This window comes from Sciurus vulgaris (assembly GCF_902686455.1).
Source record: "Sciurus vulgaris genome assembly, chromosome: 2".
In the NCBI taxonomy this organism is placed as follows: domain Eukaryota; kingdom Metazoa; phylum Chordata; class Mammalia; order Rodentia; family Sciuridae; genus Sciurus; species Sciurus vulgaris.
In genome coordinates, this window is record NC_136462.1 from 91,810,511 (window position 1) to 91,837,560 (window position 27,050).

General features: G+C 38.2%; 2 protein-coding genes across 7 annotated transcripts in view; one reads left to right on the forward strand and one right to left on the reverse strand.

Annotated features, from left to right (window-relative positions):
* Nucleotides 1-605, reverse strand: part of ZNF106 (zinc finger protein 106) — a 55,658-nt gene extending 55,053 nt beyond the window's left edge. For all 3 annotated transcript variants that reach the window (XM_079129042.1, XM_079129041.1, XM_079129040.1), the window contains exon 1: nucleotides 456-605. The gene's annotated coding sequence lies outside the window, so the exon portion shown is untranslated. The remainder of the gene's footprint in view (nucleotides 1-455) is intronic.
* A 4,065-nt stretch (nucleotides 606-4,670) lies between these two features.
* SNAP23 (synaptosome associated protein 23) overlaps nucleotides 4,671-27,050 on the forward strand; it is a 31,104-nt gene continuing 8,724 nt past the window's right edge. The window contains exons 1-5 of one of the 4 annotated variants that reach the window (XM_079129052.1): nucleotides 4,671-4,779; nucleotides 18,997-19,097; nucleotides 19,899-19,940; nucleotides 20,357-20,405; nucleotides 21,099-21,216. In XM_079129052.1, coding sequence (XP_078985178.1) covers nucleotides 19,041-19,097; nucleotides 19,899-19,940; nucleotides 20,357-20,405; nucleotides 21,099-21,216 — 266 coding nt within the window. In that variant the 5' untranslated portion in view covers nucleotides 4,671-4,779; nucleotides 18,997-19,040. Of the gene's footprint in view, nucleotides 4,780-18,994; nucleotides 19,098-19,898; nucleotides 19,941-20,356; nucleotides 20,406-21,098; nucleotides 21,217-27,050 lie in introns of those variants that run through there. The other 3 variants (XM_079129051.1, XM_079129050.1, XM_079129053.1) reach the window with 3 other exon arrangements.

Sequence of the window (27,050 nt, forward strand, 5' to 3'; positions counted from 1 at the left end):
CATTATTAAGCTGCTATTATTAAGACGCACACCACAAGGGGAGACCACGAAAGGAGGAAAAAGAACCGAAACGTCAATCATGAGAGGCCCCAAGGTGTCCCTGGCCTGAGACCCGTAAATCTTTGAGCACCAGGGTCTAGGGCCCCCTCCCCAACAAGAGGCCCAAAGAGGTCGGCGGCCTCTACAAAAGGTCAAGGCTTTGGAGCCACGTTTCCTTCTGGGGCTGGGTACAGACTCGAAACGCCCCCGCGAGAATGTGTACCCTGAAGCCAGTAGCACTGCCTGGCCAAACCCGCGCAGGCTCCAGGAGAGCGGGTGGCCGGGTTGCCTGAGCCACAACCTGCAGGAGCAGAGACCCGGCCGCGTCTTGCAGCCCCACTACCACCCTAAAAGACAGACCACCAGGACCCTGGGGCTCCGAAATCCTGAATGCAGGTCGGTCCCTGGATACTCACATTCACAGCCAACCCCGCTACTCCATCAGGCCGCCAAAGGCCCGGCGAGGGAGCTCCCTGACGCCCCCCTCCGCTTTGGGTCCGGTGGCCCGCTCCGGACCCGCTCCCCGCCGGGCGCTGCCACCACCTCCGCCACCGCCGCTACCAGCGCGCAGGCGCACATCTCCGTCCTCTCGCTCCTCCTCCCGCCCCCTGCCCCTCCCCGTACCCCATCGCCTTTCTCAACAATCGAGCTTTATTTGAACACAAGAGAGTGAACAACGGACACAGGGGAAGAGGCTTTGCTCAAAAAGAATGGAGGAAGAAGAAAGGTAGTCGCGCTGCACCAGCCTTTCTGAATCTTTTCCATTCTCCCTGCTCTTTCTGGGCTTCTAGTTTCTCTCCAAGCCCCCCACCATAGGCAGTGGCAACTATTTTGGCTCAATTTCCAAATCACTCATTCTTTGTAAAACTTACTGAAGTTTAATGGAAGGTACAAGAACTTTGGAACAGACAGACCCAAGTTCAAATCTTAGCTACTAGTAATTTGTGACTTTGGACAAATTGCAAGTTTTCTTGGAACTACAGTTGTCTAAGTTAAAATTAGGATAACATCTTATTTCACAAGGTGTTGCTAAGGTGAAATGAGAGCAGAGGTCAAGTGCTTATCTATGATCCTTGCCTATCAAACAGCATACATTCCATCATACTAGTGATTATATTCTTATTTGTGCCTAAAGTATTTTTATTATTAAACTTCGTCCATACTCATTCCTGGGGATCCTATATTAGTAGCCAAGACTAGTCAGAAAAACTGTTACATTAAGGTTGATAATGATGTGAAATGTTACTACTCTTATATGATTGAAATTAAAATAACATCTCTGCCTAAGTAGACCTTCAATGCCCCAAATCAAAATAAGCAACTACCTTAATCTATGTATAAATCCAGATTTGCTTCTAGAGGTTTAGGAAACTCTCCTAATTCTGTATTTGTGACATCACAACTCTTTGAAATATTCAAGGTCTGTGATATGCTGCTCATTCTACTCCTTTAAAATCATGCAAAGGAAGAACCATTTTACCATATAAGCTCAGGATCTTAGTCAATATCAAAAATAGTCAGATATCGGTGAACATGAAGGTAATTCTAGATCAGGATTTCTCAACCTTTAGAATACTGACATTTTGGCACCAGGCAGGGTGATGCATACCTGTAATCCCAGAGACTTGGGAGGCTGGGGCTGGAGGATAACAAGTTTGAGGCCAGCCAATCTGGGCAATTTAGAGAAGATGCTGTCTCAAAATAAAAAATAAAAGGGAACGTGACTTAGTGGTTAAGCTCCCCTGGGTTCAAGTCCCAGTATCAAAATAATAACAACAAAACAATAATAATAAATAAAAAGGACTGAAGATGTAGCTCAGTGGTAGAGTGCTTCTGGTTTTAATCCCAGTACTACAAAAATATATATTAATTAATTAATAAAAGAAAAGAAGAAGAAAGAAAGAATATCGACATTGTGGAATAGATAATTCTTTGTTGTTCAGGGCTGTCCTGTGTATCCTAAGATGTTTAGCATCACCCTGGACACTAGATGCCAGTAATACTCCACCATTCTTCATCATCAAAATAATCAAAAAAATCTCTAGACTTTGACAAATGTCCACTGGAAGACAAAATTGTTCCTGATTGAGAACCATGGTATTATATGCATGACAATCTCAATACTAAGTGAACTCAATCATATATTTTCTTCACCTCTGCCCTCAAAGTGATTACTGTTTTGGAAAGCTATGCAGAACAGAAACTGGTGAGTTCATTTCTACCCATCTCAAAAAGTTCCTCTACACTGATTATTAATCCTTACTACTTTTCCAAAGCTTCTCAACTTCCTTAAGACTCCCAATTCTACTTCCCTTTTGGTCAGCAGATGACTTTGTCTCCTACTTTACAGAGAAAATAAGTCCTCAAATGAGAACTTATTTAACTTTCTGTTACCAAACAAACACTTCCTTTCATTATAATTGAGGTATTTCCTTTCTCTCTCTCCTTTTTCTTCCAAGACAATTCCTCCCACCAGTGCTTTGAATTGCCTTTTTCTTTTTTCTTCTCTCTCTCTGTTGTTGTTGTTGTTTTTGGTGGTGGTGATGGTACTCTATTACTGAGCTACAACTCCAGCCCTTGTATTTTTTTTATTTTTGGTACTAAGAATTGAACCCAGGGGTACTTTACCACTGAGCCACATTCCCAGCCCTTTTTTCTTTTTCTTTTTTTTTTTTTTTTTTGTGGTGCTGGGGATTGAACCCAGAGCCTTGTGCTTGTGAGGTGAGCACTCTACCAACTGAGCTATCTCCCCAGCCCGCCAGCCCTTTTTATTTTTATTTTGAGACAGGGTCTCACTAAGTTGTTTAGGGTCTCACTAAATTGTTGAGGCTGATCTCAAACTTGTGATCCTCATGTCTCAGCCTGTCGGCAAGTCACTAGGATTGTAGGGTGAGCCACGATGCCTGATTGTTAGGTTTTGTTTTGTTTTCTTTTCTTTTTGAGACAAGGTCTTTTGCTAAGGCACTGAGTTTGGCCTCAAACTTGTGATCCTCCTGTCTCAGCCTCCAGAGTAGCAGGGATTACAAGTGTATGCCACCAAGGCAAGTTTGCAGGTAGCAAACTGCCTCTACCCTTACCTCTCAAAATCTTTATCTATTAACTATCCCTTTCTTTCTTTCAATCAACTTTTTCTCAGTTGGATCTTCCATATCATGTTCAAGTTTCTCTTGTATTAATTTTAACAAAAACCCAACAACAAAACTTAAAGAAGGGGCTGGGAAGATAGCTCAGTCAGTAGAGTGCTTGCCTTGTAAGCACAAGGCCCTGGGTTCGATCCCCAGCACCCCCCCCCCCCAAAAAAAAAAAAAAACAAAAAAACCTTAAAACCCTGACTCTTCATCATCCTCTCTCCCTCCTCTTGTCAAGATCAAAGTCTCCAGAAGCATTTTACAACCTGTCCTCGTTTCTGCATTTCTTCAAACTATTCAATCTATATTTCAACCCCATCATTCCCCTAAACAGCATCACTAGGATCACCAATGACCTGTGTTACTAAATTCAAAAGACATTTGTTTTCAGGCTCATCTTCTTTGATCTCTTAGGAATAGAGTACTTCTTGGAAACACATCCCTCCCTTGATTTCCAGCATTTTGTGTTTTTTCTTAGAGGTGTCTGGAAGAGTTCCTGGAGCAAGTGGTTTAAAATAATCATCCACTTGCATAAAATCCTGTAATAGTTCTCAGTGACCATACTGTGAAAGCTAGGCTCACTAATCATAAATTCTAAGATCTTCCAAGGTCTGGCAATGTTAGTTTGGGGAGGGGGGTTGGTTCTGCCACCTCAACCTCTTCTGGGGACTGAACCCAGGGCCTCACATAAGCTAAGCAAGTGCTTTACCACTGTTATATCCCCAGCACCCCCGCCGCCCCTTTTCTTTCTTCCTTCTTTCTGTTTTGTTTTTGTTTTTGAGACAGGGTGTCACTGTGTTACCCAGGCTGGCCTGTAACTTCTAGGCTTAAGTCATCTTCCAGTGTCAGCCTCCCAAGTAGCTGAGAATATGCGACTGCGCCACTGTTTGTTGCCAGACTTTTAAAACTTGTTTTTCCCTACACTCAGGAATATAGGATGATCTCTAAGCCTTCAAGAATGAACTACAAGACATTTCCCGACGGCGCTCTGTTGGTCTTGGCATACCCTGTGTCCATCCATAGCTTGGAAAACTATCTCCTTCCCTTCCGGACTTCCGGGGGAACTCTTAATTTATCCTTAAGACTCGCTAAGTCACTTCCTCCGGTAACCCTTTCAGACACCCATAAGAATAAAATGTTTTGTTCATTGTGTAAGTCAAAGGCGTCTCCGATGTTCTACGTGCCATGCACCCTACTGTAGCCACTATAATTTGTTTACGTATCTATCTCCCAGTCCAGACAGATCAAAAAGACCCTGCAGGTCTGGGAAGGCATTCGAGTCGCTTTTTTCCCTCAGTGTTCATCCAGCAAAATCTGTGGCACGCGGATGCTTTCGGCAAATGTTGCACGAACGCCTTCCAGCCGCGGGCGGGACGGGAATCTGTCCGGTTAACGGGTGAGTTACCAGCCTCTCAGCCTGCGTGGCACGGAGATTTAAACCCTCCGCACGGTGATTGGCTCTAGCTGTAGGGGTGTGTCCGCGACCGCTGAGCTCGAGAAGTGCGCAGGCGCGTGGCTTCGGCGCGCGCAGGCGCGATAAGGGCGCTGCTCCTGGTCAAGTCTAGTGGTGTCCGAGCCGCCGCGGCCGGAGAGGAGTGGCCGGAACAGCTTGGTGAGTGTCCAGGAATGGAGCTGAGGTAGCTGGCCGGGAGGAAGGTTTAGAGCATATCTTGAGGATAAAGGGAATATCGTGAAGGTCGGAAAGTTGGTGGTGTCGGACTTGAGGAGGGGGCGCTCCGGCCCAGGCTCGGCAGATTGGGCCCGGAATGAGGATGCGAGGCGCAAGAAGTTCGAGGGGCCGGCGGAGGAAGGATGGCCGAATGGTGGTTCCTTATATTCTTCCTCGAAACCACACAGATGAACTCCTAGTCCCTCTTCCCCATCCTCACAGTGTTGGTGTGGTCGGGATTCATAGACTGCGTGGTGACCACAGTAGTCTAGTAGTTGTGAGATAATTGTTTGAAGAAGGACTCTGAGGTTCAGGACATTGGATAGTCCTTGCCTGTCTAGTAAAGTGCGTCCTGATCTTGCGGCTTTTCCGCCGACGCACAAAGAAAAGGATCAGTGAAAGAAGGTAGTGGGGTTAAGAAAGTTCTGTAAAGTGTAGTTTCACCTCGTGCTTTGTTTCCTCTTTAGTCATTAGTCATTACAGTGTTAGGAAAGGCAGCTGATGATTGAGGAAACCGAAAGAAATCAAAGTTGGGAAAACTGGACGAGAAGGGAGTATCGCTTTACCTGCTGTTTATCATCTGCCAAGACGGGGAACGGTGACTGGGAGAGGGAAGTTTGGATACTGGCAGCTTTCTGATAGTGTTCCCTCAGTCTTGTGAAAATAGCGTAACTCCTTTTTTAAAAAAAATTTTTTAGATGTTGCTAGACCTTTATTTTGTTCATTTATTTGTATGTAGTGCTGAGAATCGAACCCAGTGCCTCACACATGCTAGGCAAGCGCTGTAGCACTGCGCCACAACCCCAACCCCAGCTTTTTTTTTTTTTTTTTTTTTTTTTTTTTTTTTGGGTGCTGGGGATCGAACCCAGGGCCTTGTGCTTGCAAGGCAAGCACTCTACCGACTGAACTATCTCCCCAGGAAAAAAACATTCTTATAATACTAGTAGGTGGGAGAAACACCTCTTCACATTATCATGCTTCTGTCATAGATCATGAGGAAGTAAGTTAAGTGATCATATAACAACCTGCAGCTTAAATAGTAAGTCTCACTAGGGTTTTTTTTTTGTTTGTTTGTTTTCCTTGAGGTGCTTGTAGTGCGCAGTTGCCTTAGAAAATCATTATTTCTGAATAGGAGTGGCTTATTGTGCCATTATTTTCCTAACAGTATTACACTGTTTCCTAAAAACAGTAGAATTTCTATATGCATTTTGGTATTTGTTTCTTTAACTCTGAATGAAAGTACAATACCCAAGCTTACTTAACCTAATGGTCATATCTTTTCTCATTATTCAGAGCACAACCTAGAACCAGGAAGAAAGCATACAAACAAAAACAGGCCCTGTGCCCTGTGCTCATGGCACAACTATTGGGTCTTCACTTATAAATCACCATCATCATAATTTTTGCCATTTTATTTTGTCATTGTTGTTTGGTGCTGGGGATTGAACCCATAATAAGCATGCACTCTAGCATTGAGCCACATCCCCAACCCAAATTTTACTAAATACTTTAAATGAACTTTTTAAAAAACATTACCCTCCCTGGGCAGTAGCATGAGCCTGTAATCCCAGTGACTTGGGTGACTGAGTTAGGAGGATCTCAAGTTCTAGGCCAGCCTCAGCAATTTAGCAATTTAGTGACACCTTGTTGCAAAAAAATAAAAATAGAAGGGCTGGGGATTTAGCTCAGTGGTAAAGTGCCTCTGGTTTCAACCCCCAGTACCAAAAATTAAAAATTAACAAAAATTTAAAAAATTACCCTCTTCTAAAGTGACAATCTGTTGATATCATGGTTTTGATGTATTTTATACTTTTTTCTAGCACACATTATAATAAATATATAACTAGTCAGTGTATAAACTACCAACTTATACACCTGAAAAATCTGTGAACCCTGTTATGACAACATTTATTATAGTTACCTAGTTCTAGCACATTTATCTGGTTTTATAGATGAAAGCAAATTGGAATAGCAGGGGGGACAAAGAGGATGTTTGCTTTTCGATATTTTTGTGAAATCCTTTTTTCCTCCCCTGCCCTACCCCCCTTTTTTTCCCCCTGAGTTAAGGCCTTTTGTTTTTATATCACAGTCTATACATCTGTTTTCTGGCAAGGTCTGCAATTATGCTTATGTTAGCTTTTATAATATGTTGTTGCATCTACTACTGCTGAACTTTTTATTCTGGTACTATATTTAGGGGAGCAGATGAGAGAGACAGGTTTTTGTTGTGGTGTAGAGAGGTCTGAAACTGACAGATCCTGTGCCTTCAACAATTGGAGAAAGTGGATTATGGAGCCAGGAAACAGCATGTACTGCCTTTATTTATTTATTTGTTTAGCAGTGTTGCGGGATTGAACTCAGGCCCTCTTCTATGCTTAGCAAGCACTCTACCATTGAACTACAGCCCTGTTCCTTTTTAGGAGTTGGCGTGAAAGTGGTCTCTGCACTCAGTTAAATTCACTGACATTTTGGTTTCAGTTTAGATTGTATTGCTATTAAAATATTGAAATCACTGGTCACTACATTTTGCTGGTATTCCTTCATCTTGTTGATATTTTTGAGTTCTGAAACTTAGGTTTATAAGTTTTGAATTTATTTTGACTATGTTGATGATTGAGATAGCTTTACATGTTCTCTTAGTGCTTATAAAATAAATACAAACTTATTAGTACAATACACAAAATCCTTCATAGTCTATCTCCTAGACAGAAAGTGTATCTCCTTTTTAAGCCCCCCTGCCAGATACATGCGATGAGCGAGCACACACAAACGTGAGTGAGCACGGGCACGCACACATACACTCACACACATATCCCTCCCAGATCACTGAGGCCTTGCACTGAGGCATTTCTTTGATAATCTAAAATCATACTGATTTTAGATCATACTTGGATTTTTGATCATACTTGGATTTTGATTCACACATATCAGAACTGGAGATATTAAATAATTTTTTTCAGTGCTAAGGGTTGAATCAGGGACCTTGTGTGTAATAAGTATATTCTGTACCATTGAGTTATACCCACAGCTCCTGAGATGTTTAATAATTATATTGACACCATAGTTTTCTGCCCTTTTTGTTTTTGCTAAATAGAGCTTAGTGATCACTCCTGACCATTATGCAAACAGACTTCTTACTTATTTGTACAACTTTATATTTTTATTGGTTGGGTATATAATCATTTGTTAAACTAATTTCTGTTTGTGGAATTTAGGATGTTCTTAAATTTTTTATAATTATAAATAGTGCTTAGTGAATAATCTTGTTTGTACTATTATGAGGGTATCTATAGGATAAATTTCTAGTAATAGGAAAAAAAACCCTACTTTCCTTAAATAATTTTTTCTGATGGCAAAAATGAAAGGCAAAGCTTGAAATTTCCTTGACTTTGAAACAGTCTATTGAAGGTAACAGAGGGCCTTCTTTAGAATCCAGAAGGAAAGCTTTTAATTCGTGGTTCACTTTTATTATACTAATATGCTAGTTATGTTTCCCCTGTCTGGCAAATGAAAATTGCCTTTATTTTTTATTTGTGTGCGTGTGTGTGTGTGTGTGTGTGGTGCCGGGGATTGAACTCAAGGCACACCCTACCAACTGAGCTGTGTCCCTAGCCCAGTAATTGCCTTTTAATATTTTGCTTTGTGTTGTAAAACACTCAGAAGAATGTGCATAATGAAATCTTCAGTGGTGTTCTGGAGCTGATTGAACTGGGTAGCACAAGCTGATAGTACATCTCTTCCTACCTCCACTTTCCATGGTTTCCCAATGGTATCTTGAAATTGCTGAGTGGAGTTATTTATACCGTGGGAATTGGCAAATGTTAACAAATCAAGACTTTTTTTTTTAAATTCAGAGAACAAACTATTAACTGTTTACCAGCACACAACTGAAACTTTGTGATAGAATGCTCACTGAAGCATTATTTGTGAAAGAGGAAAATAGGAGGATAAGTGATTATCTCTAGGGGAATATTGAATTCAAAAGAATACTGTACAGCCACTAAAAAGAGATCAGGTATATCACTGAAGAAAACTATTGTTCAGTGAAAAAATCTGCAGAATAATATGTATGATTCTATTTTCTTTGTACAAAAGTAAATCAGCGTATGTATGTGTATATGTATTTATAATATGTGTAAATTTATATTCTGTACTAGGAAAGATATCACATGTTCTGTTAATATATTTACTCTTACTATGTGGGAAACGGAGGCAAAATAGCAAGGATCTTTCACTATTTAGTATACTTCAAAAATATTTGGACTTTTAGAAAATATGCATATAACCTTTATGATGAGGAATTTTTGTCTTGTGCAATTAATTTTTTAAAATTACTATTTCTGATTGAGATTGTTTTTACATACTTATCTTTGGCTCTCTCACTCCATGGTGAATTGCTCAAGAACAAGGACTGGTTTTCTACTCCTGCTTCCCACAGCATCTGGGTATACTGAAACAATCCAATAGATGCAAGTTGCTAAATGGAAAAATAAATAAATCTTTCATATTTGCAGTTAAAAAATTGTATTGAAAGATCATAGTAGCTTTATTGAGCATTTTGTGCCAGGCCTACTGTTGTTTTGGTTTTGGTGCTGGGTATTGAACCCAGGGCTCCTGCATGCTAAGCACATGTTCTGCCACAGAGCCATACCCCCCAGTGTTAGCCAATGTTCTAAATGCTTTGCATGGATTAACTCAATCCATATAATAACACTTGAAGTAAACATTATTATTATTTTCATTTAATGAGGAAACTAAAGTGTAGAGAAGTTTAAATAAGCAGTTGACAGGATTTGAAACCATTATGCCTCCAAATAATAATACCACTCTTAATGTTGTTTAGGGATATTATTTACCAGCAGCCTTAGTATGCTATATGTGACTTCTGATTCCTGGTGTCAGAACATTTGAGAAGTTAAAACCATCTAAATAAACTTGGAGTCAGAGCCAAAAAGCTAAGATGGTTGGGAGAATGTTTCAGAGTGAAACCTTGCTATTCATCTTTATCCCACCGTTGGTATCTCCCTAGTAGACCTCTATATTTATGCCTGCCAGATTGTCTTCCCTAGATAGATTGCCAGCTTCTGGCTCTTAAGCCTCTTTCTTACTTTTCACATATATAATTGATTTTTTGTTTTGTTTCTTCTTCCTTTTTTTTATTGTTTTATTCATTTATTTATCTATTTATTTATTTTTTTATTTTGTGGTACTGGGGATCGAACCCACGGGTCCTCTACCACTGGGCCACAGTTCCAGCCTTTTTTTCTTGAGACAGGATTCCACTAAGTTGTCCAGACTGGTCTGGAACTTTTGCCCCTTCTGCCCCGCCTCCTGAGTCACTGGGATTACAGGCATATGAATCAGACCCGCTAAGGGTCAATGTAATTAATTATAATCATACCCACATCTGTCTTCCCAGAATTATTTCCTGGTCACTTAGGGTAGAATTGTGAAAGTTCCAAGGTTGGCAGGGACATTAAAGACCAGGTGTTGGACACCAAGCAATTAAATTTCTAGGCACTTGTGTAAAACAAGTGTAATTTGGTCTTCCTGTTTTGATTCCTGATATTTAGTGGTTCTCTCTCACCCAGTATGATTTCTGTCTTGAATCATGTGCTTTAGTGTATTTTGAAACCAAGATGGTTATATTAGATATGCTTCCATGGTCTGCTTATAGTATTTACATAGTTTTGGGGCCCCTACATAAAAATGGTTAAAGTTGTTCACGGAGGAAGGTAGAAGCAAACTTGAAAGAGGAAGTAAAAGGAGGAAACTATTCTAATGTAAATGAAAGTCTAAGTGCAACTAAATGCCTTCAGGAAGAATTACATTTCCTAATTGGAGCATAGTTTCTTTTTTTGGACCAGGGTATGTAGAATATTTTGGAATAATCAAAACCCATTGTTTGCATGAGTAGTTCAAATGTACCTGTAGTTTTTGAGGAAGTATGTGAACCTTTTTAGCATTTCATATTAGAAATGCTATCTGGGAGCAAAAAATACAGTCCTAAAGAGAAATTAAATTCTTTTACCCAGTAAGTGATGATATGAATCTGAATTTCTAATTTATTTTCTTCATCTTCTTTTTTTTTTTTTTTTTTGGTACTGGAGATTGAAACCAGGCTGCTTAACCACCAAGCCACATCCCTAAGCACCCCCTCTTTTTTTTTATTAGAGGCAGGGTCTCCCTGAGTTGCTCAGGACCTTTCTTAAGTTGCTGAGGCTGGGTTTGAACTTGGGATCCTCCTGCCTCAGCCTCCTGAACCACTGGGATTATAGGAGTGTGCCACCATGCCCGGCTTCTGATTTTTTTTTTTTTTTTTTTTCTGTAATCCTTTCTTCTATTCCCTGCATCTATTTTCTGTTATTCATCTTTGAGTTTTGAAGTAGGAAGCGTGTAACCATGTTGTATATACGCTTACTTGGACTTCATTAGGGCCTAGAGTGAAGGCATTTATGACATGAGATAACAGGTGTGGGTTGAAGATGATTGGCAAGCCTTCACCTTGCCTAAGTAAAATGTATACCCAAACCATTCAAGTATTTTGGCTATGATTCCAAGTTCACCTGGAAGCTTTCTAATTAGGTCCTCACTCTGGTGCCACATCAGTACCATAGACACAGAACATAACTGATAACATGAGTATAAACGCTCAGGTCATTAATAACTGTCATTTTATAAACTTTTACTTTGTACCAGCCACTGTACTAAGCAATTTATGTACATTAACTAATTTTATTTCTGAAATAACCCTGGTAAATATATGTTTATCTCAATGAATGGAAACTGTGACATAAATAGGTTAAGCAACTTGCTTAGCTGCTGTAGTTTGGATGTGCCACCCCTTCCTCACAAAAGTTCGAGTGCTGAATGCTTGTTCTTCAGTTTGGTAGTAGCATTGAAGCAGTGGAACCTTGTTTGTTTTGTTTGAGGCAGGGTCTTGCTATGTTCCCAGGCTGATCTCCAACTCCTGGGCTCAAGTGAACCTCCCATCTCGTACTCAAAAATGTGGCACAACAGGTGTCTCTGCCATGCTGGGTATGGGCATAGTGCAAGGTGATTAGATCATTGGCACTGCTGGTCTCATGGAGTGCTCTTGAGAGTGGGTTTGTTATGAAGAGAGGCCACCCCACATGCTTGGCTCCTGTATACAGCTGGTTCCCTTTCCATTTCTCTGTCCCAGCCACGGGGTCTTTCATAAGAAGCCAAACACATGGGGACCATCTGATCTTGGACTTTCATTTTCCAAAACCGTGTGCTAAATAAAGCTCTTTATAAAGTACCCAGACTCAGGTATTTTCTGATATCAACAGAAGGTGAACTAAGTCACTGGGAATCAGAGCTAGGATGAATGCATTGTCTGTTACAAACCTCTGTGTTATGCTCACTCAACAGTTTATTTAATTATTCACCTTTTGTAGACATAACAAGCATACTAACAGGAGATTTAATAATAAATAAAATCATATACAACCCAAGTAACTCTTTTTTGTTTTTTCCCCGCCCCCCTTTTTTTCCTTATAGCACTAGGGATTAAACCCAGGACCTCATATATACTAGGCAAGCACTCTACTGCTGAGCTACATTCCTGGCCCATATGTGGAATTTTCTTGACTTTGAAATATATTCTCTTAGTTGATAGTATATCGTCAATAAGTATTTAATTCTTTTTTTTAGTTGTAGGTGGACACAGTAACTTTATTCATTTTTATGTGGTGCCGAGAATTGAACCCCGTGCCTCACACATGCTCTATCACTGAGCCACAACCCCAGCCCCAGTATTTAATCTTTTTTTATTTTTTATTTTAGTTGTGGATGGACACAATACCCTTATTTTATTTATTTATTTTTATGTAGTGCTAAGGATCAAACCCAGTCTTCATATATGCTAGGCAAGCGCTCTACCACTGAACTATAACCCCAACAAATATTTAATCTTTTTTTTAATTAAAATCTTTTTTATTTTTACAGACTGCATTTTGATTTATTATACACAAATGGGGTACAACTTTTCATTTCTATGGTTGTATACGATGTAGATTCATCATTCGTGTAATCATATGTATACATAGGGTGATACTGTTTCATTCTACTACCTTTCTGTTCCCCACCCCCTCCCACCCCATTTTCCTCTATACCATCCAAAGTTCCTTCATTCTCCTCTTCCCCCTGCCACCCCCCTCCCTCGTTTTATATCTTTATGCACTTATCAGAGAAAACATTCAGCCTTTGGTTTTTTGAGTTTGGCCTATTTTACTTTGCATGATATTTTCCATTTTCATCCAGCAAATGACATAATTTTATTCTTATTTATGGCTGAGTAATGTTCCATTGTGTATATATACCACAATTTCTTTATCCACTCGTCAATTGAAGGGCATCTAGGTTGGTTCCACAATCTATTGTGAATTGAGCTGCTATGAACGTTGATGTGGCTGTATCACTGTAGTATGCTGATTTTAAGTCCTTTGGGTATAAACCGAGGAGAGGGATAGCTGGGTCAAATGGTGGGTCCATTCCAAGTTTTCTGAGGAATCTCCATACTGCTTTCCAGAGTGGCTGCCCCAATTTGCAACTCCACCAGCAATGTATGAGTATGCCTTTTTCCCCACATCCACACCAACACTTAATATTACTTGCGTTCTTGATAATAGCCATTCTAATTGGAGTTAGATGAAATCTTAGGGTGGTTTTAATTTGCATTTCTCTAATTACTAGAGATGATGAGCACTTTTTTCATATATTTGTTGATCACCTGTATATCTTCTTCTGAGAAGGGTCTGCCCATTTCCTTAGTCCATTTATTGATTGGGTTCTTTGTATTTTTGGTGTAAAGTTTTTTAAGTTCTTTATAAACTTTGGAGATGAGTGCTCTGTCTGAAGTATATGTGGAAAAGATTTTCTCCCACTCTGTAGGCTCTCTTCATATTATTGATTGTTTCCTTTACTGAGAAAAAGCTTTTTAGTTTGACTCTATCGCATTTATTGATTCTTGCATTTATTTCTTGTGCAATGGGAGCCTTGTCAAGGAAGTCTGGTCCTAAGTCAACATGATGGAGATTCGGGCCTACTTTTTCTTCTATTTGGTGAAGGGTCTTGGGCCTAATTCCTAGATCCTGATCCATTTTGAGTTGAGTTTTGTATAGGATGAGAGATAGGGGTTTAACTTCATTTTACTGCATATGGATATCTGGTTTTGCCAGCACCATTTGTTGAAGAGACTGTCTTTTCTCCATTGTATGTTTTTAGCACCTTTGTCTAGTATGAGATAACTGTACTTCTGTGGGTATGTCTCTGTGTCTTCTATCCTGTACCACTGGTCTACCTGTCTATTTTGGTGCCAATACCATGCCGTTTCTCCAACAAGTATTTAATCTTGTATAATGATTTTAAATCTCTAAAAACAAAGGATCCTTTTTTTATTTTTTAATATTTTAATTTGTTTGATTCATTGTACACAATTGGGTACAACTTTCATTTCTCTGTACATGAAGTAGAGTCACATCTTTGTGTAATCATACATGTACATAAGGTAAATAATTTCTTTTTAAAAAATATTTTTACTTGTAGATGGACAAAATACCTTCATTTTATTTATTTTTATGTGGTTCCAAGGATCGAACCCAGTGCTTCATATATAGTAGGCAAGCACACTACCTACCACTGAGCTACAACCCTAGCCCTTATCTACTTCTTAGTATTCTGTCATACAAGTATTAAGAACTTGTTCAGACCCCATTAGAACACATTCCAGCCACCAAATGTAAATTACGTTTTCCAGCTAAACTTATCAAGAACTTTTCCTCTAAACCTCTCTTAATAGTTTTAAGACATACGTTCTGCTATTATATTTCTGTACTTTTATGAATTGAAATTGTTTATTATCTGAGAATATTCCCACAAAATTATTTCTACTATGTGTGCCAACTGGAAGACTTCTCTCAAGAGAAGCTAATAATTGGTATTATGCTTATGAATTAGGGTCTAGAATTTATTGCTTGTCTTTGTTTTCTCCAGTCTTATAAATCTGCTTTCTTTGCTGTCTTAGCTATCATATTTTATGATTAAAAACAAATGTATGAAATTTAAAATATAAGTACATGGCAGACTACTTGGAAAATTGAGAAAAGAAGAAAAGCCTCTTAGTTCTGTGAATACCTCCACAGCCCTTGACATTATTTTGATAATTCCCTACCAAACTTTTTTCTCCTTAGATTTAATTCCCATAGTAATTATAGCACATACTTTATTTCTTTAGCCTGTTTTTGTTTACCCTATATTCTAGTCTTCATAACCTAAGTCCTCTTCATGATTTGTGTCACTTTGTTCCTTGTTTGCCCAGTCCTAGCCAGAAAAACAACAACATTTAAGGGCAGATTTTATTTTTTTTAGACATACAAAGATATCTATATCTGTATCTGTGTGTATGTGTATGTGTGTGTCTCTCTCTATATACATACATATACACACACACACTTTTCTTTTTGTCTGTAGAGGTACCTAACAGGAAACTTGGTTTAATGTTAACCTGTGTGATATTTGTCTTGTGTGCAGTCTCATGACTGCTGTGAAAAGAGATATGTAGCCTATACAATATCATCAGCTTTAATATTCAAATTTAGCCTGACAGATGTAACAATTAATATTTAGTAACTTATTTTTAATTGCTTTCACCATAAGTGTCACTCACTACTTTTAACAATGTCAACAATTTAACATTGTTGCTTAACTTTTATTTTGCCTACTGTTTCTGTTTCAGTAATAATATTGAAGTAATGGCTAACATTTATTGAACACCAAACACATGCCGGGTGATTTGCTAAGTACTTTGCATGGATCATCTATTTTTTTTTCTTCCAGTACTGAGAATTGAACTCAAGGGTGCTCTACCACTGAGTTACATCCCCATCCCTTTTTATTTTTTATTTTGAGACAGGGGTTGCCCAAGCTGGCTGCAAACTTGCATTCCTCCTGCCTCAGCCTTCCAGTCCCTGGGATTACAGGCATTGTGCCATAATGCCCAGCCATTTTCCTTCACTCAGTTTTAAAAAAGAGTTAAGAAAGTTAAATTAGGAGCCATCTAGTAAGTTTAGCTAATTCTGCTACCCTCTAGAAGATTTGCAAAGACTGGTGAGTCTGGGGAGTATTATTCCTTGTCTGTCTTTGTCCTTCTCCTTAAAATTCTGCTTTGTCTTTTAATTTCATATACCATAATCATGTGGGTAACACTTTCAGGCATCCAAAGTAGAGAAATCTTTAGCAGCCATATCCTAATGTCAGCATACCAAATATGTGAGAGCTTTAGAGATTCTGGATCCTTGCTTTTGAATGTCATCTCCTTAGGGAATTAAAAAAAAAAGTATTAAACAGAACTTTGAGTTCACTGAAAGGGTGTGTCCTTCCAAATGACCTCACTGTCTTGTCAAGAGTAAGTCTTCACATCTATCTCCCAACTACATCTGCATTTTTTTGATACTTAGAAGGCATGACTCTTGGAATTTTCAAGCCTTTGTTTTTATACTGGGACATTCTACCACTAAGCATCATTCCTAATCCCTTTATAATTTTTTAAATTTATTTTTTTATATTTTGGTATTAGGGATTGAACTCAGGGCACTCAAACATTGAGCCACATCCCCAACCCTTTTTTATATTTTATTTTGAGACAGGGTCTCACTGAGTTGCTTAGTGCCTCACTTTTGCTGAGGCTGACTTTGAACTTACGATCCTCCTGTCTCAGCCTCCTGAGCTGCTGGAATTACAGGCATGCACCACTGCGCCCAGCTGCCCCTTTTTTATTTTGAGACAGGGTCTCATGAAGTTGCCAGCTGGCCTCAAACTTGTGATCCTCTTGGATAAGCCTTCCAAGTCACTGGATTATAGGCTTGTGCCACTATTCTTAGCACACTTAATTAAACCTTAAAATGGCCAGGCACAGTGGCACACACCTTTAATCTCAGAGAGTGGGGGGGCAGGGGAGGTAGAGGGGAGGTGCTGAGGCAGACAGATATCAAGTTTAATACCTCAGCAATTTAGCAAGATCCTGTCTCAAAATAAAAAATAAAAAGGGCTGGAGATCTAACTCAGTGGTAAAGAACTTCTGGGTTCAACCCAAGTACCTTAAAACATTTAGCTGGGTCAGTAGATTTATGAACAGGATTCAGATTGTGTTGCCTTCCTCTGTTGATAGGTATTTGATTATCAAAGATGATTCTACTAAAAATAGAAATTAGTAGTAATCTAGTACTAATACTACTAGGATTAGTAAAATTCCTTACTAAAAGTGATTGAAAAGATCTGGGTATTTTTGTTTGTTTTTGTTTTACTGTGCTGGGGATTGAACCCATGACCTTATAATGCCAGGCATGTGCTCTGCCACTGAGCTACACCCAGCAAGCTATTCACCATGTAAAGATAATACACATGATTTTGGTTCCTGATTCTAGTGGTTGTTAGCAGGCTTTGTACTGCTGTTAAATGTAGCTTTGTTCCTAAGAGCCACTTTACTTTGAAAGTGCACCCTGTTTCTCTATTTTGTTCATTCAGCATATTTTCAGAGTACATACCGTCAGGTCTTGTTAGGTGTTAGAGTTACAAAGATAAAACCATTCCCCTCCAAGAGTTATTGGGTTCCCTGTTTATCAGTGATTGCAGCAGAGCAGGGTTTCTTACCTTAGCCCTTTAGTGTTTTAGGTGGGATCATTCTTTGTTGAAGAACTTTCACCAAGAGTGTTAAGGACATTTAGTAACTTCCCTTTCATATGTCTACTAGACAGTTGCCAGTAACATCCCACCCCTCAAGTTGTGACCAAGACCAATTCTGGAATGTGAACCAGACTTTATCTTTGTCATTGATAGAGTTTTGATAAATTAGCTTTCAAAAATTTAATATAAAGCTAGCAAATGTAATGAAGAAAAAAACCTAGAGCCATCCCACAGTGCTTATTATGTGCTCCATGAGACTTCTTGCAATAGTGGAACTGAACCAACACCTAACTAAATGTTTTATTTTTTAAGTTGACTGCACAAGGTTTTTCTGAGTGTCTGTGTATTAGAGAAATATTATTTGTTTTCTTAGAAACTTCAGTAAAACAACAAACAATACAAATAATTGGATGGCAGGAGACTCTCATAATAAAGACCTTAGCTCTTTTCTGAGTGCTTTATACCCTTTCCTTGTTAAGAATGAGAACTATTTTAATTTCTCCAATGATTAGCTTGGACATATTTTAGAAGTGATTCCTATGTTCTTCATTCACAAGACTTTGAATTATGTTATGTACATTACTTGGACTTATTCAGACAACATATGAAGAGCTTTTTTTTTTTTTTTTTTTTAGGGTACTAGGGATTTAACTCAGGAATGCTCTACCACTGAGCGACACCCCCAGCACCGCCCCCACTCCCTCCCTTTTCAATGGTAACTGCTGCAGTGGGGTAAAGCTTAGCTCCTGGAGAAGTTAAGCCTGGACACATGGTATTTGCTTCACTGAGTACAAATTTGATGGCTGCTTTATCAACCTGCTGGTATAGCAGAATATTTGTGGAGTAATCTTAGGGTTGGATAAAAATGCCCTTCTCTTTGTCTAAAAAACAGTAATTCTCCATTTACTGTAAGGATTTCTATATGTTCATGGCATCAGACTATTTTGACAGTATCTTTCTTAGGCATGATTTGATTTAGCCATGGTTCAGTACCTGAATATTACTCTTATCAACTCGTTCTTAATACTCTTAATAACTGATGTTTTCAAGTGAATGCAGTTGGACACATTTTCTTTTTCATCACATTTCTTTTTTTTTTCCATCACATTTCTTGAACGTGATCCAAGGTAAAGGGGGTGATGATGAGGAAGGGCCCGGAAAGGGAAAGAAATTGAATTAGGAAGAATCCAGAAGATCCCCTTACACAAGGAAGGCCGGCACTGACAAGCACCTTGCTTTTTGCTGAGGTTGGTTTTGGACTTGGAATCCTCCTGCCTCAGCCTCCTGAGCTGCTGGGATTACAGGCAAACACCATCATGCCTGGTTTAGTCTTAATTTCTTAACCTATGGTATAGATAGGCAGGTAGATCAAAAGATCAACTCTTTATCCTAAGAAGCTAAATGCTATAAATCCATGCTCTTTGCTCAAATTTTCCTGTATCTTTTCTTATAGAGTCTCTATATTTACAGTTCTGTGCCTGATAGAATTTTGATTCATCATGGATAATCTGTCATCAGAAGAGATTCAACTAAGGGCTCACCAGGTTACTGATGAGGTAAATATTTTACTTAGAATCAATAACTGATGCCATTTCAGTTTCACAGTGGAGGGGTAAGAGGGTTTTCTTAGTGGTTATTTTGGATTCTTCCCTCTCCCTTACATTAAAGAATGTCTTTACCCCATAGGGCCATTACCAGCTTCTTTTTTCCCCAATCCACTGAAAAACTACATAGGTGAAAACAGTTTGTATGACTTTTTTTTTTTTTTTTTAAGGTAAATCATTTCCTAACAGATACTTATAATTCTGGAAAGAATTCTGGACTTTGATTTTTAATTTTTAATTTTAATTATAATTTTTAGTACCAAGGATTGATTGAACCCAGTGTGCTTAACCATTGAGCCACATCCCCAGCTTTTTTTTTTTTTAATATTTTTTTATTATGAAACAAGATCTTACTAGGTTGTTTATAGTCTCACTAAGTTGCTGAGGCTGGCTTTGAATCTGAGCAATCCTCCTGCCTCAGCCTCCCAAGCTGCTGGGATTACAGGCATGTGCCACTGCACCTGGCTAGATTTTGATTTTTGTTTAACAATTTCCAGATATCTGTGTAATATACTTTGATTTCTACCTAGATTAAAATTTTATGAATCCTGTTAACTCTACATTTCTCTTAAGGAGTACCTGGTAGGAAGAAAATTAGTAAAAGTATGGTGGCCAACATTCTTTGTTTTATTATGAAGAGATGGGCGGCAGTTTTTAAATATAGAGTAGCATCATGAATATGACCTGTGGTGAGATTTTTTTCTATGTATTTTGCATAATTTGAAATACTAAAAATCTGCATTTTTTTCCTAGTCTCTGGAAAGTACAAGAAGAATCCTGGGTTTGGCTATTGAGGTAAGCAGTGTTTAATCATCAAGTTAAGTATAGAAGTTTATAGGAGGGATCCTAGTAGCACTCACTGGAATTGGTATTAAAGGGTATCATATCAATACACTTCATTATTTGAAACCAACAACTGCTGAAATTGTCAAACCGTGCACTAATGGGCCTTTTCTGCTTTTCCCTTTGACAGTATTGGAATATGACAGGGAAGATGAATTCACCATGAGTTTGTGACCTAATTATTTTGGTGGTTAATATGTTAAAGTGTATTGATTTAAGACTGCTAGTTCTGTCTATAGCTCTGATCTTCTGAGAACTTGGGTTTCTAAATGATTCTTTCTTGCTCTTTGTCAGTTCTAGTAGGTTTTGTTTCTGTTATTTTGGGTTTGTTTTGTTGTACTATCAGCTCCCCCTCCCCCTTCTTTTAGTCTCAGGATGCAGGAATCAAGACCATCACTATGCTGGATGAACAAGGGGGTAAGTTGAAGTCATTGGCAGAAACTTTTAATTTGACTTACTGTGCTAAAAAACCCTGTCAAATTACCCACTTATAAATTTCAGCTTTTGGGAATGTCTTCTTTTTGTAAGATTAGAGTGATATTTTTGCTTATTTTCTTCTAATTTGAATTATATCATGTTCATAGCTGGTTTAGAATGAGATAGCAGTTCCTAACTATATACCAAGTAGGTGTTAGGTGGATGTGGTTTATGTATGCATTGGTTATATATACCTTAGATATTATGATACTCTTGCATCATCTTCAGAAATCAAGTCCTAAAACAGGTCTAAATTCTGATAAGCTTAGAAGCATTCAATTTGAGCTGGTCTTAGGTAATCTGGTCTAATTTTTATTAGTCTTATAACAGCCCTCATGTTTTGAGCCTGTTAAGTGATGCTAGGAATCTGGTCTGGGCAAAGTTACAGTTGGTTTTAAGAGTTTTCCTCTGAACAGGTTTCTTTAGAATAATTTTTTTCCACAATAAAAGGCCAGGTACCTCAGGATCCAGGATGTGAAAGATTATTTTCAAGTTAATAATTTATAATACCTTTTAACTTTGATCTTTTCACTGTTGTGAGTTATTGGTAGGTTTGGGGTTGAATTTACTACTCTATGATTCTGGTTAACACTGAATGCAACACAAAACTTAATACTTACAACTCATTCTTAGAACAACTAAACCGAATAGAAGAAGGCATGGATCAAATAAATAAAGACATGAGAGAGGCAGAGAAGACTTTAACAGAACTCAACAAGTGCTGTGGCCTTTGTGTCTGCCCATGTAATAGGTGAGTTGATAAATCAAGACCTTTTGAAAATGTATAAATGAGAGTGTACCTGCCCTCCACCCCTCAAATAAAGTCAGAAGTATGACTGGGTCTGTGTTAGTCAGCTTTGTGTCACTGTGACCAAAATACCTTACCAGAAAAACTTAGAGGAGGAAAAGTTTCATTTGGCTCATAGTTTCAGAGGTTTAGTCCATAGTGGGCTGACTCCATTGCTGTGGGCCCAAGGTGAGGCAGTTCATGGGGAAAAGCATGGTAGAGGAACATTGCTCACCTCCTGGTGGCTGGGAAACAGAGAGAGTGGGGAAGGGACCTCAGGGAAGATGAACCCTTTCAGGGCTAGTCCCTGGTGACCTGTCTTCTCTGGCCATACCCCATCTACCCACAGTTACCATCCAGTTAGTTCATTCAAACTTGGATGGACGGTTTAGGTCATTGCTCTCACAATCCAGTCATTTTACCTCTGAACTTCCTGCATTCACACAGGAGCTTTTGTGGGACACTTCATATTCAAACTATAACAGGGCCTAAATGAGGAACTTTGTTGTAGACAAACTTAAGATATTTCTCTTTTAAGCAGATAAAACTTTTCATGTAAGTAGGCATGTTCATGGAAAGCATGACTTGACTAATCCTGGTATCCAGTTTTAATTCATACACAAAAAGATTGAAGAAATATATATATACCAGGATGATACAGAACAGGGTAAAATTAATGTCTTCCTTTCAGACAAGGAGGGTTAACAAAACACAAATTCTGTAGTAGGCACATGAGAAATGGACAAGGGAGTAAGGAGTTAGATCCTGTTTTCAAAAGACTTATCATGTGACTGAATATATGAGAAAGAAAAGTAGAAAATATATAAATCTGGTATGAGATCATGTGGTATCTACTAAGGCTAGGAACATAGAACTGATAATGGTTAGGTTAGAGAACATCTTATAGAAGAGATAGGACAGGAGTTGGATTTTGAGCAACTAGAAGGATTTGGCTGAACATGGAGGGAAGAAGGTACTGGGGATGTAGCTCATGGGAGACGCAGGGTTTGATTCCTAGCACCAAAACAAAACACCAAACAAAACAAAACATGGAGTGAGAAGGAGGGCATTTCCTGTGGAAAGTACAAAGTAAGCAACAGTAAGGAAGAGATAAGAAGTAGAAAATAAGATTTAAGTACATAGTAGATGAATTTGTATGCCAAACTATGAGCTTGGTAGATCAAAGTTTATGACTGCACACTAGAAGACCAGTTAAAAACCTTTTATTAGGGCTGGGATTAGAGCTCAGTGGTAGAGCTCTTGCCTAGCCTGTGAGAGGCACTGGGTTTGATTCCTAGCACCACATATAAATAAAATAAAGGTCCATTGACAACTAAAAAAAAAAAAAAAAAAAAAAAAAAAATTAAAAAAAATCTCTTTTATTACTGAGATCTGTAAAATAAGACTTTAACCATAAGATTGGAGAGGAAACTGTGATTCAAAGAATTTATTTTAAATCAACTATTGCTTATGAAGAGGGAAGAATCAAAAAAGACACTAAAGATTTGAAGTCTCTAGTAAACAAGGAGATGAGAAGTCTGTAACTCATTTATGTACAATGTGTGAGATTATGCTTGATAGAAGGAATTCATTCTTTTGGGATAACATTGTGAATATTACATTGTCTTCTTACCCCTGGGTAAACCAGATTTCATGTGTTGGTGAACATTGTATGTATTCAGACTAAGATGAAGTTTGGACTGAGGCAGTTAACCATTATTTTCCCTTCTGTTTAAGGAACTCTTCTTTCTTCTTTTTTTTTTTTTTTAAAGATCTTTATTTTTTAAAATATTTTTAATTGTTGATGAACCTTTATTTTATTTATTTATGTATATATGGTGCTGAGAATTGAACCCAGGGTCTCACACATGCTTGGCAAGTGCTGTACCACCAAGCCACAACCCCAGCCCCTCTTCTTTATTCTTAAAAAGCAATTAACAAAACAACTTTGAATTACACTCTTAGTTGAAATGACAGTGTCTAGAGGTTGAATGATATATTGCTGCAAATATTTGTTTTTAAGGAGTTTCATAAACATTAGTAGTTCCATTTGATTGTCTCAATTGATAAGGTAAACCAAGAATGGCATACAAAGGTTTACAAATTCTTCAGCATTTTTACTCCTCAAGAGTTAGAAATGGAGGAGCTTATGTTATTCTTTCATAATTTCAGATAAGTGTTTTCATGTGACAGCATTATCTGTGCCATTTCTACTAGATAGGATAGATTTAAGTTGCATGCTGTCTTGTTTTAGTTGTAGTTTTGATCATGAGAAATTAAGATTTCACAGTGTTCTTCCTAGCCTTCTCCGTTGACTTCTCTTTTTTTTTTTTTTGGTACCAGGGATTGAACTCAGGGGTACTCAACCACTGAGCTACATCCCCAGCCCTGTTTTGTTTTTTGTTTAGAGACAGGGTCTCACTGAGTTGCTTAGTGTCTCACTTTTGCTGAGGCTGGCTTTGAACTGGTGATCCTCCTGTCTCAGCCTCCTGAGTTGCTGGGATTATAGGCATGTGCCACCATACCCAGCTTAGGCTTCCTATTTCAACACAAGTCTGTTGACATGTTTCAACCTTGGTTTACTCTTTGAAAGTCCACATTTTAATAAGTATGACTTATCAGTCAGGGTTTAGCAGGTTACTTTAAGCAAACACGTTTTAAGTGCACAGATTATGTGACTCAAACTCTCAACTATGTTTTGCACACTTGTGCCTTTCTCCTGTGTTCCTTATACCCTCTTGGAGTATAGGAGGGAGGAAGATTAATTTCCTTGAGATCAGATGTTAGAAGAACAAAGAAGAGGTCCTCTCTAGAGTCTAGGGCAAGATCAGCTTTAAGTCATGGATTAAGAGAAGGGCAGTGAATCCTAAAATGATCAAAGGTCATAAAAAGTGGAAAGTGGAGCTGTAGAAGTATTTATTATATTTCTCTTTTGTATCACAGCCAAGCATAGGCAAGCTTTTCTTGACACAGGTGGGAAGAAGGGTAGAGTACCCTAGCAATCCTCAGCCTCTAACCTTAGCAGAACCCTTTCTCAGTGGATTCAGAGCAAGGGGTTTTTATTACCGAATAGTTGTTCCCTGAAGAGGAAAAAGTAATATCCCAGCTTAAAGATGTCTGATTTTAATAGCCTTTCTTGGCTGGGCATGTTGGAGCCTACCTGTAATCCCTTTTGTTTGGGAAGCTGAAGCAGGAGGATCCCAGTTGCCTAATTGCTGGGTGATTTAGCAAGACCCTGTCTCATAATAAATAAATAAATAAATAAGGCTGAGGATATAATCCTATTCACTTAGTAGTAGAGTGCCTTGGGTTCAGTTCCCAGTACTAGAAAAAAATTATATATTTATATATATATATAGCCTTTTTTCCATTTCCTTTTTATACATTGAGACTCTGGCTGCTGTGACATCCCTTGTTCTGGATTCTGTCTCCCATCATTCCTGCCATGTCTTGATCTTTCTAATCTTATCTGATAATCTGTTTCAGTTGGGCTCAGTGTATAAACAGTCATAACATGAACTTCCTCTTTGTATAATGCTAGTATTCTGATAATACTAACTGGTAGTTACTACAGCTCAGGTCCACATTGTCTCTGTCACTTTCTCTCTCATTTTGGATTGACACATAGTAATTGTTAAGGTCTACAATCATATCTGCTATTCAGAAATCTAAAAAACTCTGAAAGTCAGGGGCTTTGTTTTTGTTTTTCTTTTCCATAATGGTGCCACAACTCATTAGGCTACAAAATACACACTGAAGCCAGGCATGGTGGCACACACCTGTAATCCCAGTAACTTGGAAGGCTAAGGCAGGAAGATCACAAGTTTGAAGCCAGGCTGTAACTTAGTGAGACCCTCTCTCAAAATAAAATATAAAAAGGACCAGGGATATAGCTCAGTAGAAGTATGTTCCTGGGTTTGTGGACCCTTAGTACTGTAAAATAAATAAATAAGTAAATATATACATACATACATACATATAATTTTTTAAAAGGAAGTAGTACACACTTATAATCCTATTCACTTAGGAGGCTAAGGCAGAAGAATCACAAGTTCAAGGTCAGCTTCAGCAACTTGGTGAGACCCTGTCTTAAAATAAAAAGGACTGGGATGTAGCTCAGTGGTAAAGCAGCCCTGGTTCAATCCCCAGTTCTTCACGGAAAAAAAACAAGGGTGTGGGAAGGCTGAGAATGTTTAAAAACAGGTAACCTAAACTGAAGCTATGGAAAGTTTTTAGCACTCTTTATAGTGAATAAATGTTGTTCCTCCAGTGGCGACATTACTAACAAGCATAGATGCATACAATACAGTTATGTATTGACTGTTTCCAATTTACAGTAGTATTTTTTTCCTCTGAAAAAGTTAAGTAAACAATGAGGTACTGTCATGGAATTCTATGCTACATTGCTTGACTTTTGAGAAGAAAAGAATGAACCTTTTTGTTATTGATGTTTGTTGGTGTATTGCTGAATAAAAGCTGTCTTCTGTAGATTTGTTCTTTCAGATGTTTTTGTTCAAAAGGATAATTGGAGCTAGGTCAGCAAATATTTTTATATAAGATATGGAAAAATAGTTTTACTTAGAGGAACTTGGAATTAGAAGCAAAGTTTTTTGTTGTCATTGTTTTTGTTTTTTCCAGTGCTGGGGATTGAACTCAGGGCTTCATGTAAGCTTGATAGGTGTTCTTAACACTGAGCTACATCCCCATGCCCATGTGGAAATTATAACTACAGATAATTTTTCCTAAGGAACTATTAGAATTTAATAATAAACTATGAGGATTAGACTTTAAAATTTCAGATAAATGACATTAAACATTTTGATTCTAAAAGCACAGTATAGATTTTTTTAAAAATCCCGCATTTTTTGTTTTTTTCTATACATATTCTTTGTTTTTTTTTCTCCTAATCCTCTATTCATTCCCTAGTATGTGTATATACATTCCCCTCCACCCCTCATACTCTTGATTGAACCCCAAGAACACTTTACCATGGAAGTATATCCTCAGTCCTTATTTTTTAACCTAACTTAATTAATTTTTTTTTTTTTTTTTTTTTTTTTGGTGGTGCTGGGAATTAAACCCAGGGCCTTGTGCATGCAAGGCAATCTCTCCCAACTGAGCTGTATCCCCGGCCCTATTTTTTTTTTTTTATTTTGAGACAGGGTTTTGTTAATGTTTTGAGGCTGGCTTCAAACTTGTGATCCTCCTGCCTTAGCCTCCAAATTAATCCTATATTTTTTGTACTAACTGATAAGTTGTAATTTTAATTAACAAGAGTTTAAAAAAAGGCAGACCTGGGAAATCAAAGAGTAGTAAGCTGCTTGATGTCTCAGTTTAATAATTCTTAGGCAAGGTATTTTACTGTCTTAACTTGATTCTCTTATAATGTACTTAAACTATCACCTAACATAATGGCACCTACTTTGAAGACAATGGTATTTCTGGACCAATTGCTAGAGAAGTTCAGAATTGGTATGATAGGTTTTCTGTTTTAATCTTAGGTCACATTAAGGTTAAAAATTCAGCTTGGAGTGATTAAAATAAATAATGAATTAAATAGCATTCAACAGTTGAGTTATTCCTCTGTCCTATTCACTGGAGATAACAAATATCAATAAGGCATACCTGTGATCCTGCCCGTTTTATTTATCATTACTGTTTTTTTATGCTATGCCTTACATGATATCTGATCCATAATAGATGCTCAGTAAATAATTGTGGATTGAATGGCCTTGAGCAATTTGTTAGACTATAAAAAGATTTTTAAAAATTACATTGCAGGGCTGGGGATATAGCTC